At 37.7% G+C, this 20,926-nt stretch overlaps 1 protein-coding gene across 1 annotated transcript in view; it reads left to right on the plus strand.

The window, feature by feature from the left end:
* Positions 1 to 4,033: 4,033 nt before the first annotated feature.
* The window catches only part of LOC108713682 (glutamate receptor ionotropic, NMDA 3A), a 193,529-nt gene continuing 176,636 nt past the window's right edge, over positions 4,034 to 20,926 (plus strand). Inside the window, exon 1 of the mRNA XM_018257197.2 lies at positions 4,034 to 5,103. Coding sequence (XP_018112686.2) covers positions 4,360 to 5,103 — 744 coding nt within the window. The 5' untranslated portion in view covers positions 4,034 to 4,359. The remainder of the gene's footprint in view (positions 5,104 to 20,926) is intronic.

Raw genomic sequence — 20,926 nt, forward strand, 5'->3', positions numbered from 1 at the left:
TGCGCCATGGATTTGCCCTTATAGTGTAAATCTACCAAGATAAAACAAACCTATTTGTTTTTAACTTTGGTGACTAAGGGCCAGTCCACACGGGGAGATAGCGACGCGTTTGCGGTCGCCGCGACCGGCGCAGGCGACAGTTTTGTATGGGCGCCTATGTAAAAACGCCTGTGCTAACCACACGAGGCGATGCGCTTTTCAACAGTCGCCTGAAAAAGCCTGGCGAGGCATTTTCAGGCGACTGTTGAAAAGCGCATCGCCTCGTGTGGTTAGCACAGGCGTTTTTACATAGGCGCCCATACAAAACTGTCGCCTGCGCCGGTCGCGGCGACTGTCGCGGCGCTTTGTCGCCGCGACCGCAAACGCGTCGCTATCTCCCCGTGTGGAATAGCCCTTACAGTTTTCAATCACCGTAGAACACGAACAACCCGCTGATTGCTGAACAGGATCACTCAAGTATAACTGGTATTTAAAAAGTCTGCTTGATGCTTAACACCAGAATTCATTTTAGCATAAAATTGGCAAGACAAAAAATGATGTTCTAAAATAAATGCTGAGAGTCTGAACACAATAAAATCTGAGACTTACTGTAAATTCACCTGGGGCTAGATTTCATACTAGCTGCTTCTGTTAAACAGATGGATAATCTACTTTTTGTAGGCCTGGGGCAAATTTCTTTGTTCTATGAAATCTGAAGAAATGCTAAAGTTTCTTTAGAAAATCAGGTCATGGATAAAGGGATCTCGTACACATACAATTACAAGTACACAATATCGACAGCAGCGTTAGAAAGTGTATTCCTGTTCTACTGTAACTGCACTACAGTGTACTAAATGGGATGGCTCATTACTGATATAAAAGCATTTTGACAATAGATTACAACACAATTACAGTAAGCATATGTATTTACCATTGAATAGAAATAAATAAGCCAATTGTGTTTAAATGGTTTACGTCGTATAATATCCAATTTCTATGATTTATCCTTTTTGTCCAAACTACTCACATCTGTGCATATTGACTGGTTGTGTAATATGTTATGCAATAAATATTAACTGGCAATGTTAGCCGCCCACTGAATACCTTTCAAATAAAAGCAATATGTAAAGGGGCGGTTCACCTTTAAGTTAACTTTTAGTATGTGATAGAATGGCCAATTCTAAGCAAGTTTTCAATAAGTCTTTATTAGTGATGTTTTTTTAATTATTTGCTGCCTTCTTCTGACTTTTTCCAGCTTTCAAATGGGGGTCATTGACCCCATCTAAAAAACAAATGCTCTTTAAGGCTACACATTTATTGTTATAATAATGTCTCTCTATGGGACAGTACTCCTTTTAGAAAAAAATAGACCGGCTGTTGAATAAAATGAAAGCAGCGCCATGCCACCATTTTATTTATCTGCCCAGGTGTTCTCTAGTGCAGACTCGCATTTCATATGTGGTACAGGTATGGGATCTGTTATCTAGAAACCTATTTTCCAGAAAGCTCCGAATTATGGAAAGGTTGTCTCACAAAGACTCCATTTTATCGAAATAATTAAAAAAAAATTTAAAAATAATTTGCTTATTTTCTGTAATTTTAAAAAAGTACCTTATACTTGGTCCAAACTAAGATATAATTAATCCTTATTGAAAGCAAAACCCGCCTAATAGATTTATTTATTGTTTACTAGGGATGCACAGAATCCAGGATTCGGTCGAGGGTTCGGCCAGGATTCAGTCTTTTTCAGCAGGATTCAGATTCGTCTGAATCCTTGTGCCTGGCCGAACCAAATCCTAATTTGCATGTGTAAATTAGGGGCAGTAGGAAAATCACTTGACTTTTTGTCACAAAAGAACAATTTTTACCACTTCCTCCTTTCCTGCACCTAATTCACATATGTAAATTAGGATTAGGATTCGGTTCGGTATTCGGTCGAATCTTTCACCAAGGATTCGAGTATTCGGCCGAATCCCAAATAGTGGATTCGGTACATCCATGTTGTTTACATGATTTTTTAGTAGAATTACATTTCAGAAAGATCAGTTATCTGGAAAACCCTAGGTACCAAGCATTCTGAATAACAGGTCCCATACCTGTATAGTGTGGTCTGAAAATGTTAGTCTGCTGAAGGATGACTGGAAAAGATAAGAAAGATGGTGGCAAATTGCTGCATTCATTAATGATGGAGGCACGTTGCTTCATTCATTTTTTTTCCCTTTTTTTTGAAAGGCAAGTATTTAAAAAGTCAGCACAATCTGTCACAGCACAAGTTTGTCTCTTGAGAGCACCGGGCACCTGCCAATGATTCACTATAAGGGGAAAGTGATTTTGAGTGTTTTGTCTCCCTCCCACAGACTTTCAAAATGCTTGGGGACAAACAGGGGTGCTACACCAGTGATGAGAGTTAAGAAACTCGCCTCTGACTGCAGTAGCCTGCAAGTTAACAGGAGGGAAGGCAAAAAGCCACTCCTGGTAACTTAAAGAACCAAAATACTGATTTATAAATTGAAATTTCAACTCTTCCATTGCAATTGCACTCTCTGCACTAACTATGCAGCCTCCCGTCTACCTGCTCAGGCACATAAAGTCCTAGCCCCTGCCCGCCTACCGTCGCATGAACTCCCCTCCCACACACACACATGCATTGGGGTGTTGGGGAGCTACAGCGCTCCTAAAATGCGGCTGGCAACATGCCACTCCTCAAATTTTGCCACCCTAGGCCATGCCCTTTGTGGCCTCACCACAAATACGGACATCGATTTGGCAGCCTCAAAATAGGGGCCTGAAACGCAGACAAATCACTCATGATTGCTCTGTCTGCAATTACTCTAAAGTGAAAAACTTGCCACCTTTTGTATACATGTGCCATACTGATATAGTGTCCTAGGGCCACTGAAGCAGAGGGCAAAGCATAGCCACATCTAGGGTGCTTTACTCAGTCCAATCTGTAGACCTTGCCAGCAAATGAAAATTGTTAAATGAAAATCTACCATGCAGGTATTTCAAGCATATATAAGGCAAATTCTTGTAAAACAGAATAATACCCTTTAAACTTGTCTCAGCAACTGAGGAACATTTCAGCATAGCAGTATGTTTTAGTTAGGAAGGAGATGGGGGCTGGGTGGAAATAAATATCCTTGATCATTATGAATAGAATACCAGTTGCAAATAATACATATTTATGGCTCTGAAGTGCACGGCTCTTTTAAATGAAACGTTCATTTTAATCTCCACATCTATCAGTAAAAGCTATTAGGGCGCTGGAGATGTTCGCCCTGCGCTCTATGTAGAATGGAAATCGCATGACTTGTGAGCGCCCTGTTGTGCTCCAGTGACAGATTTAATCTGCTTCATTCGTGCAACTCAAGGACAGACACCCGTCACGTAATGGTCATTGACACAGCGCGGACACCTGGCCCAGCCAAAGGAAGCCTCTTAATTAGCAAAATATCTATTATTAAAAATAGGAATAAGCACATTAAATAGAAACCTTGCCTAAAATACGAACGCAGCTGCCCCAGAATGATGCTAGTCTGCCAGCGTTCTGCTATTTAAAAACTCGGCTCATTACTGCAGCAGAATAAGAGGGGGAGACAAGCGCGAAGCATTGTGGGGCGTGTAGTCCAATACAACAGGAGCACAGTTAATGCAGCGGCGGCTGTGAACTACAAATCCCAGGCGTCAGTTGCCGGAGAAGTGTTCTTCGAGTAGAAGTAGCGTTTTGGACTGGAATTTCTCCCCTTCAGTGGGATTTTAGCGCAGCCAAGCGACCGATCGGAGCTAGCGGTGAAACCTCCAGGCTACCAGGCAACTTCAACTCTGGGCACGATTGTTTTGCTGGTATTGAGCTGGTGGTGTAAAAGCTAAAGCGCTAGAACTGCGCCCCAAACCCTGATTCCACAAAGCTTGGATATAAGTTGGGGGGTAATGTACCGAAAGCCGGGTGACCAGTAGTTACATATATATATATTTATATATACCAGTTTGTTTTATATACATTTATATATATATTTTTAACCAGATGAAGTTGTGACTTTTCATATGATGGTTGAATCGGGAAGTTTGCCGAGTTTATTCACGTCGATCGGGATGTCAGCTTGTGGATCAGCTGGGGAGTGAGGACATACCGTCTATTTTTATCCTCTCTATTTTTTTTTTCTTGCTCCTGATTGTTGATGCCACAGGAGACGTCCAGAGAGATAGAAGCTGAGAACTTTTCTGGAGACGATGAGGTTGTTGGAATCAATTGCGCTCTGCTGCTGATCCGACGCAAAGAGAGGAAGCCTTCTTCTTGTTCTGCTTCTTCTTCTGCTTATTCTTGCCAGGACTTCTGGGGTGATTGTGTTGTTGTTGGTGATTGCTCAGCCTTTCCTTGCCATGTCAGGGATGGGAAGACTGAGTTGGTGGTGCCTGACGCTAAGTAGGGTCTGCCTGCTGATCCCTTGTGCGCTGGTATTAGCCAGGGTCCCCGGATCGTCCTCACACCCTCAGCCTTGTCAGATCTTAAAAAGGATCGGACACACAGTCAGAATCGGAGCCGTGCAGCTGCAGCCCTGGAAAACAAGGGGCATCACAACCCAGTTCTCCCGAGTTTGGCCTGACATTGACGCCGGACTTCAGAAGATTGACGCAGGTCGTGATCAAGATGTAGGTGAGACTGAGGGGACGGAGGGGGAAAGTAAACTGAGAGACAGAGCAAAGCGTGAATTGGCCGGACCCACTTTGGAAAGAAATGCGAAACATGGTCCAAGGAGTTTTATTGCTTACAGAGGTAGAGATGATCTGCTTTTTCCAAGGGAAGCTCTACTTTTGGCAGTGGAAAACCTCAACCGGGTGCCAGGTCTTTTGCCCTATAATCTGTCCTTAGAGGTGGTGATGGCCATAGAAGCGGGTCTTGGGGATCTGCCCATGTTGCCATTTTCAGCGTCCAGTTCTTCTTGGAGTAGCGACCCCGTCTCCTTTCTTCAGAGTGTCTGCCATACAGTGGTGGTGCAAGGAGTCAGCGCAATTCTGGCGTTTCCTCAAAACAAGGGGGAGATGTTGGAACTGGAGTTCATATCTTCCACTCTGCACATCCCTGTGGTTAGTATTGTGAGAAGTGAGTTTTCACGGCGAAGTGAGGTAAGAAACCAGGGATTTCACAAATAGCTTACAGGACCTGTAGAGTTAAAACAGTTCAGCTGACTGCCTTGGCTTTTGTACATGGGGGCAATGTAGTTGTGTAAGGACAGCAAACAAACTTGCAATTGATTGTGTATAGAACTTTCAGCACTCTGGACAGCGCTCCATTCTGCCCGGATCAGGCGCTGTCCCAAATACATCACTGCTAATGCTCAGTGCGAGCTCTGTGCCAGGTGAGATGCATTGGGTGTCAGCAGTTTTCAATATGTATTGGTTTTGGACTTCCAGCTAGCTGGAACTACCCCACAAGTCTATGAGTCATATCCCATTATTTAATCTTACACTTCTATGAGAGAATAACTATTTTTATGATGCCTAATACCATCAGCAGCAGCTTTGGTTGACACATTAAAGGCTCGAGCTGTCTTCTTCTCAGGGAAAATACGAATTATGTTGAAATTCATTAAGACAATAACCTGGCCTTCTGCCTTAATAACACAGAAAGACTGAAATATATATCTTTATACAGATACAATGGTCCATTGTATTATCTGATTTGTGAAATATCAATATATGGATGGACAGATGATATATAGATATATTGACTTATTACCATGGCAATAGTAAGTGGCATTTATGAAATATATATATATATATATATATATATATATATATATATATATATATATATATATGCTATAGATCACTGCAAATTTTACATAATTACTAATTATCTAATTGACATTGTCAAATGTAAGATAACAGTACCAAACTGTGCAGTCCTGTCTCTGTATATATATATATATATATATATATATATATATATATATATATATATATATATATATATATATATATAATTATTCCGACAGAACCTGCACTCGTACACTGGTCAATGGTGGGTGCACAGTCAAAGTATAGTATCCACAGTTCAAAATGGACCAGCACTCCAAACAGTTCTATTGACACATCACTCGTGTATTCCACGATATATATATACATACATATATTCTTCAGGTGGTTTGCCAGAATGATCCTTATCAGTGGATCCCTTTGGACATGCACAAGCAAACTGTACATTTTGTATGAGCACGTAATAGGACAAAAATCACACTCTCACAAGTTAGTGCACAGATGAGAGTTTCCACATAGCACCATGCATTACTTTACTTGCTTCCTCCTACTTGAGATGGTACATAGGGGGAAGCAAGGGTTTGCTCTTCACATTTTAATATTCAGCTGGCTGAGTATATCTCAGACAACTGGATAATTAAAATAAGAGGTATAGCACCCTGATGACATTATTCTATCAGGACACAGATACTTTGTTGCTCCATGTATATAAGCATTTGGTACACTACCAGTTTCTGCCTGATCTGCAGTGCAAAAACATGAGACAGGCCTCAAAAGCATGAAAACTGGAGAAAGGTGATACATCCAGCTCTTATTCTGTGTCTCATAGCAGTGATTTCATTTCTCACTTTCAGTCCTGTAAACAACATGAGCCACTAGTTGAGGTATTTTCAGTTGCTTACAATGAATGTGCCATGCTATTCTCATCTTATATTTATTTTAGTAGGGGTTAAATGCGTGCTTTAACTGTGCACAGACCCATGACACATTCACTTCTACCTTACACATTTTGTCTCACATCCAGTATATTTCACAGATATATAGATGCCATAATTTGGTTCAGGTTTCACATTTTATCATTATAGTAGATACAGAAAATCCATTGCTGCAGCATATGGTGTGTGACTGGGTGTTTAAATCAGGCATATTCTAGCAGCCTAGTTATAGTTTCAGTCCTTCAAATATTGGTCATGTTAGTTTGGTGTGAAGCTGAATCTTTACCAAACAGATTCCTTCTTTTTTTGCTACATGTATCTGATTTATATTTGAAAGGATATCCGATTATTTGCATGAGGATGTAAGCAGCCCAAATCATTCCTATAACACTAATACTGTTTTTATTTTATGAATCGTTGTATATCTTCTTTCTTCTGGAAAGCAATGTTTTCCTGTTTAGAGGAGAGTTTACAAAAGGGTTCTTTAATGAATTAGTTTATTTCCTAGCAACTTGTCCAAAATGCTTTATATGATGCTAGAGGAATTGATTTCATCTGCCTGGTGATGGCTAATTAAGTTTTATCTACAGAGAGTGCTTTCAGCCTTCTGAACAAAGCAGCTGCATGATGCTCAAGAAAAGGGATAGGAAACAGGTGCCTGTGGCATAAAGTTAGGAGAAGCACTATTCTCCCCCATCATTTCTGCATAATGGGCTGTCATAAAAGCCTCAGTTGTAAACATCCTCATGTCATTAAAGTTCAGCATTTCTGTCGTCACGATGCAGTTGCTTCCTAGCTTAATTAATAAGATTTGCAATTATTCATTGAGCACCTTTTAAGATTTGTTAAAATCCCCCAAATCCTTATGGTAGTGCATGGTGATTATCCTAGATGTAGTCATTTCTCACTTCGTCTCAGTTTAATTAAGTGTCAGTGTACTGTAAATTGCTTTAGCATTATTATGGAGATTTTTACTTTCGCAGAGGGTTGGCATACCTATATTTATCAATGCATTTAATTAACTTCATTGAAGTTGTAATTACTGACAGCAGCATAGTTCATTCACACATTTTATAACTTTCACTTAAGGCTTATATAGGATGATAGTTTTCAAAGATTTTTTAAAGGTAAGCATTTTGTAGCACTTATTATGTTATGAAGAATTTCAATTAATGGAACATTATTGATCTGCACACGCCCCAGGTGCACCAGTTAGACTGTGAGCTCTGTGAGGAGGAAAGTCTATATGCATGCATATTATATTCATTGTAAAATTAGTAGTGGTGTGTGAAAATGGAGGATAATGTACACTAAAGAGTTCCATGGTGACTGGAACGGAACGATGAGGTGGCTTATAACAGACTTTTAAATGTAGTAGTGAGGTCAAGATTATTTATAATCATTAATTTATGACAAATTACTTAATTATATGTTTTAAAAATGCATGGCTATTTTGCACAGACCCCCCTTTCATAAATCACTATTTCCCTGGGCACCTATATCATGCACAATTTCACCTACCTTCACTCTTAGGTACAACTCATAGAACAACCTCTTATATTTCACCTTCCACCCTTCTATCCCCTTACATTCACTTTCATGCTCAACTGCTCCACTTCTAGCACCTTCACTGTAATGCACAACTCCCAACACCAACACTACCTGCATCCCCAAATACTTGGATGTGGGAAACTTTACTCTCAAGCACAACTCCCAGCACCTTCACTGTAGTACATAACCCCCCAGGGCCACCTCCACAAGTTTTACTGACACGTTGGCACCTTTCCATGCTGGAACTGCAAGGACCTTTTTAACACGCATGTACTCCTGGCTGTCATTAAGATATTCTCAGTATGTGGTGATGGTTATTTCCACCCAGCACATTGCAATGTTTGCTAACTGGGGGTTTTGAATGGAAGATTGATACAGAAGTAGATTGGTATGGCAGTAGTATTGTATGCTCTTCCATAAACACACTGCTCCCCCTTCTGCCACAACTATGCCCACCTTCTAGTTATTAATGGTGTGTTCTGATGACAGAATGCACAATTAACACCGATATGATTTAAAAGATGGTGCATTCCTTACCACCTGCCATAGTGTAAGCTAGAGGGGCCTATAGGGGGCAGGAGAGGAAACACTTCACCTACGCAGTGCTGCCAAATGCAGGCAGAGCTGTATTTATGGGGTTGGCTCTGTGTGCTCTGATAGAGCATCAGTTCAAATGGAGTGGAATAAATGTCAGATTGAGACAGTTTTTCCACTTCACAAACCATCTTAAAAATGATGACTTTGTACAAGTCTTATCTTTCTACCTGGTCATTTCTTCTAATTGACAATGACAGATCCTATGAGTAAATCCAAATTAAAATAGCAGTATTTTAGGGAATACATCTTTATTGGTCTAGAATTACTTATGTGTGTAATTGCTAAAGGACAAACAGATTTGTTCCCTTTATAATACCTGCACTGCTGGTTTTGATCAGCTAATCAACAAAAGAAGCAAGCAGGGAATTGTGGGAATTGCAATTTTGGTTGTAGGTGAGCAGTGTTTTTCTACATTGTTTCTTGAATCAGAACTAGCATTGCAGAAAGGGACAAACAAATACTGTTTTCAAATATCCTTAAATCAAAGAATGCTTTAATAAATGTATATTGCAAAGTTTCTTACATTCATTCTATTTTCTTTTATTATGTAAAAAAAGTGTGAGTTTTTTTTTCCCAAACCTTTGGATTTGTGTATTGTCTAAGCCTGATGAGTATGTAAGGATATATTTGACACACAACATTTTAAGTGGCACAGTAATACCAGCAAGAGCTTATTGCTTTCAGCAACAATGACTGCCCTCCTTTGAGTAAAGACCTTGTAGTGCACAGTGGGAGTTGTGCAGCATTGTAACAAATGTGATAGTAGCAATGAGATCTTATAGAAATTTAATATTACTGATGCTGTCATGTGAGCAAAGACGTTGCAGTGCATTATGGGAAATACACACATGACTTTGGTTTAAACTGAGTTTTTTATTGCATATTTCAGTTCAAATAGCATGCATGTATTATAAAGAATAGTGTATGATCTGCTGTATTTTGGATATTATCAGACATTCCCCATCAGTTTCCTGAAATATGCAGATACCTGGTTATTTATGCCATTAGTGAATAAGTGAAGATTCTTATCATACAGTAGGTAAAAGTCCTGCATGGGTTGAGTCCATCTGTTCAGAACCACATTGAACTCTAAAGTAAGTTTTTCTTTGGAGTAAGTATTCTAGATACTCCTATTTTATGTGATGAGACCACCTGTAGGGGTTTATTAGAGGTCCATGTAGTATAGGAAGGAGCAAGTGACACCCCCTGTATAAAAAGAAAGGTGTATGTCTAGTATCAGTCTTTTGGATCCTCCTCATGGGGAGGGGGTTGCTTTATCCTGAGCCTAGGGAGATGTAAACTCAAGAAGTTGGGTCAGGGGAACTTGTGAACAAGGCAATTAGCCAGAAGAAGGTTAGATTCTTAAATGTGGATGACCTAGGATCACAGTCTGTAGTTATTAAGGAGTGTTAGTAGAGTATCAAAGTATCAGCATATCAGAGTTTAAGGGTAGAAGGAGTCCTACTTGAAGACATTCAGACGCCCCAAGAAACCATTTGTGTATGAGAATTTACATACCAATCAGTGCTGCTGAATGTGCTATTTTTGGCTTCATTACAGGATTCCACTGCAACATCATGTTTCCCCAGTGTGTTTCCCCAGTGATAATACAGCAAGTTTCTCTTTCCTTTTGTTGTGTCACCTTGATAGCTGCGTACTAAGATTATTGAAATGTGAAAACTGTTTTTGAAATGTGAAAATCTTTTGTGGTTCATAAAGTTTGACTCTGAATAAAACCAGCCATATTACATTCATGGTTCAGATACTCTTTAACAAACTTTAAATTCAAATTTTGCACCTTTACAGAAAAGCAATAATTCATTTAGAGCACATTCCATTATAAAGATTTGTTAACTCTGAAATTTTTTGTATACTAGCTATATATAAAACACATTACTACACATTATTTATTCAGATCTATAAGAAGCATTACATTTGTGTCTGGGGGGGCATAAAGACAATACTTGTGTGACTCATTCTACTAATTATACATGTTAGGAACCAGTTTGTCATTAATGTTACAGAATTAAACAAGTTCTGGTGCTTAAAAACAAACACAAAAAAAAGGAAATACATTTAACATATACTGAGGGGTTATTAACTAAACTCCGAATGCAAAAATCACAAACAATTCGTGATTTTTTTTTTTTTATAAAATCGAACTTTTAAAAAATTATGAATTTTTCGGAATTTATTAAACCCCGAGGATGGAAAAGTCAGAATCAGAAAATCCGGCATCTCAGACCTGTCGAGGTTGCATATAAATCAGTGGAAGAAGTCCCAATGATTTTTTGTTGTGCGCTCGGTTTCATGCAAAAATCTGAGTTTTCGGGTGAAAAATCCGGAAAAAAAAACGTGAAAATCAGTTTCTTTCCCGCAAATTGTCGGGAAAATGTAATAAAAAATGAGCGTAAAAAACCCAATTCGAGACTTTGATAAAAAAAAACCCCTAAAAGTGAGAACATGGTGTGCCAAATGTAAAACATTTTTCCAAATGTCAACTGTGGTCTAAAAATAAGAAAGTTTATGATACAATATTGTGAATACAGCACAGACGTTTTTCATTTATACATTTATAAAAAATATATAACCAGTATGGATGACAAGGGTAGATGCTTTCTGCGCTCTTGATAAGCTGCACAAGATCACGGTGTTCTTGAACTCAGAATAGCTATGCCAACCGTGTTAACGCCATTCTTTTCTCTGATTAATGCCAGAAATGTCAGCTTAATCTTTCAGCATTTTACATCGACTGAGCATACTCATGATCTTTGATAATACTTGATCCTCATTAGTTGCAACTACAAGGGCAAAGGCTACAATACGTTTATTTCCCTTTGTATTCATCTGATATCAATATTAACAAGGTTGATTTTTCTTCAGGATTTAAAAAAAAAAAAAAAACTGTGTCGGCATAATTATTTCCCTTAACCAAATTAGTGTATATTGAGCAACTGTGATAAGCTGTGATGTATTTCAACTGCATAGCAAGAATTGGCAGAAAGTTCAAGCAGATCTGCTACTGTATGCCATTTTTTAGAGCTTGCTAAATACAGAAATAATAAGATCAAAACCTTTTATTAGTCTAACTGTGGCTGGACCTTCATTCTTTGGCTGTCATTAGACACTATTAAGTAGTGATGGGCGAATTTGCGCCGTTTCGCTTCGCAGAAAAATTTGCGAATTTCCCGCGAAATTCGCAAAACGGCAAAAAATTCGCAAAATGGCAAAAAATTTGCGAAACGGCGCCAGGGTCTCGTTTTTGACGCCGGCGCCCGTTTTTGACGCCGGCGTCCGTTTTTTTAAAAAAAATAATTTTGACGCCGGGAAATTTTTGCCGCAAATTTTCCCGGGCGTTTCGCAAATTTATTCGCTGACGGTGAATCGCGCAAATTCGCCGCGAATTCGCGCCTGCCGAATAAATTCGCCCATCACTACTATTAAGGAATATATGGAATGGTACTAGAATTTGGCTAATAGATAGTAAAGTAAAGTAAAATTTTGCCCGCAGTTCTCATGACTCCTCTGGATGAATACACATATAAACATTTTCAGGCATCTCAGCATTTATTTCAGATGATTATACAGGTATGGAACCTGTTATTCAGAATGTTCATTTTCCAGATAAGGGACTTTCTGTAATTTGGATCTCCATACTTTATGCCTACTAAAATATAATTTAAACATTAAATAAACTCAATAAGATTATTTTGCCTCCAGTAAGGATTAACTATATCTTAGGGCCCAGAACAAGGTATTTTTTTATAATTACAGAGAAAAAATAAATTAAATTATTTGTTTAATATGGAGTTTATGGCCTTCTAATAATTTGTAGATTTCTTGATAATGAGTTCCCAGATAATGTCATGTATTGTAAACACAGACTCCCTATTTAAATGAAGAAGTCTACAGACAATGAGGCACTTTTACTAAATGGTGAAAGTAAAAATTTGGAGTTTCACCAAAATGAAAATTTCCCTCAACATTGCTCAATTTTAACTTCCCAGAGGTAAAAATTCTTGTGGCATTAGCATAAAATTCTTCAATACACTAAGAGCACAAGAAATTTCACTGTGGCGAAAATTCTCTAAATAAAATTCTCTAGAGAAAATATATCTGCTCTGGGGAACTTGCACAAGACCATATTTACCAATGTTTGCTTAAAGGGATGGACGAATTTTTTCACCTTGTTTTGTCGCAAAAATGACGCCCATAGACTTGTATGGTGGCATGCGCCAAAAAAAAAAAAAGACGTGTGTGAAAAAAATGTTGCCGCACGACAAATTTTTTTGATGCCCATAGACTTTAATGGGCATCGGTGACATTTCGCTGGCGGCAAATTTTTGGCGAAACAAAACGGGTCAAATTCGCCCATCACTTTTTTGCTTACTGTGTATGTTTATAAATAGGGCTACAATATGTTATGTTTTAATTGTGATATATGTGTCTTGAAAAGCACTTTGCATGTTTATTTTAATTGAAAGACAATACAATTCTGTGTATCCCTGGGACCTCCCCTGACTTGGATGGATTCTGTTCTCAAGCTAGCCTTGGTAGCTAGTACCCTGGCAAACCCATCTTTTTGGCTGTAAGAGCAGTTCTTTGTTTTTTGTGAAACGATTAGTGTTGGGCGAATTTATTATTAAATCGCCGCAAAAACTTCACCGGCGTCAAAAAAAAGATGGACGCCGGCACAGTTTCAATAATTTTTCGCCGTTTTGCAAATTTTGGGGGAAATTCACAAATTTTTCGGCGAAGCGACACGCCCCAAATTCGCCCATCACTAGAAACTATATGCTCTCTCGCTGGTAACTCCCTTTTACTCCAGTATTTTCCCATATCACATGTTCCCAAGGCTATTAAACTCTGTGATTACTTTTTTTCGGGGGTTCTGACTATTTGTGTGTTGAGAATCCATAGAGCTCTTGTCAAATAAACTTTGCCGATCTTCGGTTACTGAATTTCCACAACTAACCATCAGAGCCATTGTACAACATTCTACCAGATTCCCCAATTACTTCTGGTATGACAAAAACTACAGTAAAAGCTCTGGTATTTGCATTTGGATAATCGTGTAGTACTTTGCTGGACATGCATGGCAGTTTTAATCAACATTTATAGATATTTATAGATATTTATATCAGTAAGGGGCAGATTTATCAAGGGTCGAATTTCAAAGTAATGGTAACTCCCGTAACTTTGAAATTTGAATAAAAAAAGACCAACCGAAATGTATCAAAAAAATGTAAGTTTTTTTTTTCCGGGTGAATAGGCCATTTTCGTTTGAATTCGAATCGTACAAACTGAAGTAACAGCGAATTCGATCAAATTTTTTTTTTAAAAAAAAAAAAACTTTGAAGTCCACCAATTGACTCCAAATAGGTTCTTGGAGGTCCCTTGTAGGCTAAAACAGCAATTCGGCAGGTTTTAGATGGCGAATGGTCTAGTCGAATTTTTAAAGAGACAGTAAATGATAAATTTCAATATTCTAATTTTCACATTTTTACATTCTTTTCAAATTCCAATGAAATTTGGACTATTCCCTAGTCGAAGTACACATAAAATAGCTCGAAATTTGAATTTTTTAAATTCGAATTTTCAATTTGACCTTTGATAAATCTGCCCCTAAGAGTTGATTATAAGAAAACATTTTAATTTAAAATAAAAGTAAAACAAACAGCCTTTTAGAGAATTGGCAGAAGGGGTTGTTCACCTTCCAAACTTTTTTAAGTTCAGTTGGTTTCAGATAGTTCATCAGAAATCATCAGAAATAAAGACTTTTTTCAATTACTTTCTATTTTCTATGTGTAACTGTTTTTGAAATGTAAGTATAAATTTTCACCTTTCTAAAGCTGCTCTGGTGCTCTTGACGCATGCACAGTAGAACAAAAAAGCCGACTTTTTAGTTAAAGTTAGGCTTTTCGCTCTACTGCACATGCACAGCCACATGAAGAAGGAAGAGGATCGCTCCATGGTACTCATATGGTACCCCGGCCCGGGGCACTCTTCTGATAGGAGCACCGCCCGGGGTTTCAAGTAAGTAAATACAATCACTTGGGGTGCCTAACATTTGGCACCCCTAATTGCAAGATGCCTTTCCTTCTCCTTTAAACTTTAAACTTAGATTTTGAAAACAATAAAAAATGGAAAGCAATTGAAAAAAGTCTTTATTTCTGGTGAACAATTTGAAAACAACTGAACTGAAAAAGTGTTTGGAAGGTGACCAACCCCTTTAAGCCAAAACACTTTCTGGATGTGTTTTTCAAAAAGCTTTGTCTGTCTTGATGCTGCATCTGAAGAATCTGGCAAATAAATAAGGCCATCACTTGCAATTGTAGTATAAAAGTGACAGATCTGAAATGTGTTTATCTCAACAGCTTAAAAATTGCCATTTTAAACCCTGAGTGGCACATGCGCCTATCGCCTGGTGCTGAAGCTTAACTGTGCTATGTATCATTATAGGAACAGCTACAAACATGACTTTCAAGGGTTTTTAATCACTGTCTTTCTAAATGTTCTGATCATCGGTAAAAAAAATACTTATAACTGAGTACAGTGCTAATCATTCTCAGGGTTATACTGATTTATTCCAATTCACGGCTTTTAAGCATTACATTTTGTTGCATCTCATGTCACAAGCTTTTGGCTATGAATAATGTCACTTTTATGCCTGTAGCCTTGCATAAATATGAGTGAGTAAAGCAAAGATGGGCATTTATATGCAAGTGCAAGGGAGGACCTACCACAATAACTTTTTGGCAGTAACAGTGATAGTTTATGATTTCCACTCTTAAATAGTTCCATAAACCCTGCCAGTTGATGTGTAGCAAACTTTAAAGAGCAAAACAGTCAAGCGTAGACTTGTCTGCTGACAACATTAAATACAAGGAAAACAAGGAGAATTTATCACAAAAATGTAGCTTTGCTGGATTGTTATATGCCCTCATGTCTTCCTTGTAAACCAAATGTCCTTTTATAGCAATTCAAACACGTGCAATCTGCAGCCCTGCTGTTAGACTGTATTCCAGACTCCCTTGCTGTCCAGAAATGTTGCTGGTTGTAATTTAAAAACAGCTGGAGGCTTTTAGAGTGAACGTGTAGTTTAAATGTAAAGAGGTTATATGCACAAATCTGGTCATATCATTTTAATAGTTCATTGGAAGATAAATATTTTTGAGCCTTCGGGATGCCATTGGGCAGATGTATACTGATGAAGGATATCTTACCTTAAACATAGATAAAGTAGGATGAAATGTCGGTTTTCACAGTTTGAGTTTATACAATGTGACAAGGAACAATTTGAATTTAAATTTGTAATTAGTCTGTCCTATTATTCTTATACATGCATCATGTTATTCTTGTACTAGCATTCTTCAGATTATTAGCAAGAGGAGAGATGGAGATGAGAGGCCTGGAGGACTTTTTCCAAGTCCTCCAGGGTTGACTGAGTAATTGGTGCAGAGGATTCTGCAATGAGAATACTACTTTCTGTATGTACACTTAAATATTTCTTCTTGATTTCATACCATTGACACCAAGTTGATGATCTGTCAGAATTCTGCAACATGTTTTGAACAAAGTAGTAGCCCCAAAGAGAAATGCAGTTCAAACAAAACATATGTAACATAAAGATAAAACACAATGTCCAGTTAATGAATCTGCCAAAGTCGTCCTAATCATTACAGATAGTGTTATATACCTTGCCAAAGGATAGGCCCCTCCAACCATGCCATAATATCCAGCTATACAATATTAGTTCTAAAGTGCACTCCACATATACAGTATGTATTACACAATTTCGATCTGGCTGCAAGTGCACTTGGTTTCCAAATAATAAAGATCATGTAATAAAAATGGTGGAAAATAAAATAATAGCAAAAACAGCTTCATATTATATACATGCATCTTGCTCAGGAAGCTCAGGAAGGAAATATTCAGCATGCTCAGTACTATTTGGTTCAAGATGGAGATAGTCCATATCCCAATACAATGGCATGCTCCTACTATATTTGCAGCCTTTGTCAGGAAATTATCTTTAAGGCATCTGGTGTTCTCATAAAAGACATGGGCCCCTTCTACAAACATAATCTGAAATGACAAATGGGTTTAGATTGGCAAATACTGATGTCTACAAGGTGAAAATAAATAGCAAACAGTGCAATGTTCATCTGTTTGTATTTTGTACCTTGCCCCATCATCATATATTTCCGCCTTTCTTTATTTCATCTAAGCCAGGGGTAGGCAACCCGTGGCTCCGGAGCCTCATGCGGTTCTTCATCCTGCTTGCTACGGCTCGGTCTTGCGGCTTTGCCTGTCACATTGTCTATTCAGCCCTCGCATTTGCTGGTGGCTTCTTGAGTGTGCGATTGTGGTAAGCTAATGGTTAGCTTACCGTCGTTCGCACACTCAGGAAGAAGCCAGCAGGTGCGAGGGCTGTAGAGACGTCCCAGAAGTGACAGGCAAGACCGAGCCGCAGCAAGATGATTTATCATGGTCCTTACCACGGTCATACACTCAAGACAAGAGAGAAGCCTCCAGAGTCCAGCTGCAGCAGGTGTGAAGGCTATAGACATGGATGTGACACATATTTTAATGACGTCTATAGCCCACGCCTTTAAACAGATGAGGCTATTCAGTGTTTAATTTATTTCAAAGTAGGCCTACACATGCACACTGCAGTTTTGTTTGTTATTCTGTTGTTGTAACAGTTAAAATTAAAAAAAGGTTAAAACTTATAAAAATGTATAAGCTGTGTTATGTTTTGCAGCTTCAGACTATTTTACTTTAGTGGAAGAGGGGGCAAAATAGCTCTTTTGATAGTAAAGGTTGGTGACCCCTGATCTAAGCACATATTTATTATCGCTCGAGGGCTGGGATTGGAAGATACAATGTCAGAAAGTCAAAGTGAGTTTAACGCATTCGTGTTTTCTGGCATTGATTTTTTTTTTATGGGACATTTTTCTTTTCCACAACCGAAAGCAGGTATTAGGTGGCAAGCTTTTTATTTTTGGGAAAATCCTGTCAAGGGAAATCTGAACCATGAGAGATAAAAGATATGCCTCCTAGTGACAAAGGGGAAGGAGACAGCTGTTGGTAATATAATTCAATACTGTTCATTTTATTTAAATAACACATCTATTAGTTTGACCAGTAAGCTTGTTGTATTTACACTTTTACTATCCAGTCAGTAATCCAGAGCTGAACACAAGAGCAAATTATTTATACCATACACTTTATCACAGGAACCAGCAATGGCAAAATATAGCACAAAATAAATGTAACTCCAGTGTGTCCTTGGCTAACAGATGACAATGTCTTAAGGCAAATGGATAAAGTAAAGGCAGATAAATCTAGTCCAGAAGGTATACACCCCCTGGGTATTTAGGAAATATGATTCAGAAATCATCCTACTTATATTTTAATTTTCAAGGACGCAATTTCCTTAGACACTGTAGCACAGAATTCATTAAAAAAAGCAATGCTATATCACTGTTTAAAAAGAATGCTCTGATTTCCACTGGGGAATTTAAGAACTATAATCTTGACATCAAGAGCACTAAAAGTGCCTCAAGGTTTACTAAGGGACAGCATTTTTTAATATATTTTAGACGGAGCAATTATTTTAGCTATTCATGCAGATTTATAAGAAATAAATTATGTTAAATAATGTTGGTCTCTAAAGGAAAGAAAATCAAAAATGAGTCCAGGGCAAAATTTTAAATTTTGATTTTTCAAGAAGGTTTTAATAAAATTCCAGAGGAGAACACAAAAGTCGGAGACCAATAGCATTTGTTTATTTTGAAAAACAAACACTTCCAAGGATGAAAAATGATACATCTCTTTTATATAGAACAACAATTCTTGCTACAAGTATTTAAAAGTCAAATACAACAGAAATAGTGAAGACACACTAAAAACATGATATAAGTTGCTAGAGTAAAAATAATGGTGATGTAATAAATACAAATTAAATAGATGCGACAAATATGCTGAAAGACAATATATAAATATATGTCTTAATACAGCTTCTAAATCTTCAATTTTGCAATTGGGGTTGGAACCTTTGTTGACGCAAACATAAAGAGGGTGGGGCTGTGATGTATTGGGTGGGGCTGTGATGTATTGGGTGGGGCTGTGAATCAATGAAGACAGGGATTGGGGTGGACAGAGATGGGTGAGATTTGAGCATTTATTGGGGCAGATTTATGGCATAATGGGGACGAACAAGGGTGGGACATTGAGGGATTACAAATTTACTGGCAAGTACTTTGGCAATTAATTGGTAATTCTGCCCCTGCTAGATATACAGTATTCTGTCTGTTTGGATACCCTACATTCTGCTGTATATATAGTTAAATCCTGTGCTAAACCAGGCTCCTTGTGCCCACCTCAGGACATTGAGGGGTCACTCCCTATAAAGATGGCCCAGCAGAATGTACTGTGCATCTGAGGTTAGTAGAAATGGTATAGTACAGTAGGTTACAGGGAGGGGAGGAGGTGGGGTGGATTTTAATGCACAGGCTGAAGAGCTAATTGTTTGAGCAGTTTTGCTCTAGACCAAGGATAACGAAGATTACTCAATTTAACAAGAAATGCTGATGAAACTAAATTTGGCATTGAAAGTTTAAGGAAAAAGGCATAATCAACTAGGGGCCACTGTAGCAGAAAGCACATTCAAAAGCAGAACCCTGAAGTACATGGATTTGTTGGTGGGGTGCATTTACTTGGCAAACTAGAGAAAAGATAAATACAAGAAATAAAAACAACTGCAAATAGCTTATTTACTTACACAGTTGCTAAATTGCAATAATAGTTTTGATACTACAAAAATAGTAGTAGTACTAGTACTAAAAATAGTTTTGTCTACTACAAATAAGAAAAAAAATATCTAATTGTTTGCTCTGGTAAACGATTTCTAATCAGTCAAACACTGGAGGAGGTCAGCCATTTTCTATAAACATAAAATAATTATTAACTTCTGGGATATCTTGTCCCACCTAAAAAAAAACTTTTATTTACTACAGGCAAGGTAGGCATTTTTTAGTAACATTGTTTTGACATTTCCTTTAAAATGCTGTATACATACTGTATATATTCCTATATCTTTCATATAGAGAATAAATATTCATGTCTAATATGTAATTATTATTGTTATTATTATTATTTTCAAATAAATTCCCTAGTAAAAGCATCAAGATGAGGATGTATCCATTTTATTTCCCCATTTTGGATTTGCTTAGCAGGGTCTGGAAATAAGGAAATACATTTGTAGATTTGTTTTAAATATTACCATTCATTAAGATTAGAGCATATGATACCATTTTTCAATGCCTGCTGATACATTTCCAACAATATTCTTCTTGCTGTTCAGTGGTGTGACCCACATGTTTTAGGGCCCAAGGGAATCTGTAAGATGCAGTATCAAGAGCCATAGACAGGAGTTATATAAAAGGATCTATAGACAGTGGCAAATTACCTACTAAGTAACCCATGAATCCTTATCAAATTTATACTGGTTGAAATCAGTTGCACCAAAAGAATTTCATGGAAATTGGGACAAAAACTAGTAAATGAGCTCCATTGTATTGTTGTCCATCGCACATTACCCATTTAAGGCCTGTAGGTTTCACACTATTGCAAAATATTCATTTTTTTTTATACTCAGCAAAATTGTACTCATTTAGAAGATTATTTTCAGAGACACAAAATGTACCTATTCTTTGTGTTATGCTCAGTACAACATAAACAAATTACAGTACCATAATATTTTCTGAGATGAATATTACATAAGCTCCATAAGTTAAAGTTCCCGAACCCCATTATTATTCTACAGACTCTGTTTATCAAGTAAAATGGCAATAGCTTTTAGGCTCATCAATAAATATGTAGGATCAATAGCCACCAAAGAAATGCTCTTCTAATTGTTCTGTCCATTCTGTGCCACTATGCAATTTTGTTCTTTCTCTGTAATTTTAATTTGCAAAATCCATTAGCATTTCTTTAAGAGTTGGGGCAATTAACTAAATGTTGAAGTTGACTTGATTAATTATAGTTCTAAATATTGACTGTTATACTGATGATTAGTGACTGTAATATTGACAATTAAC

This window comes from Xenopus laevis, chromosome 1L, assembly GCF_017654675.1.
Source record: "Xenopus laevis strain J_2021 chromosome 1L, Xenopus_laevis_v10.1, whole genome shotgun sequence".
NCBI classification, from domain to species: domain Eukaryota; kingdom Metazoa; phylum Chordata; class Amphibia; order Anura; family Pipidae; genus Xenopus; species Xenopus laevis.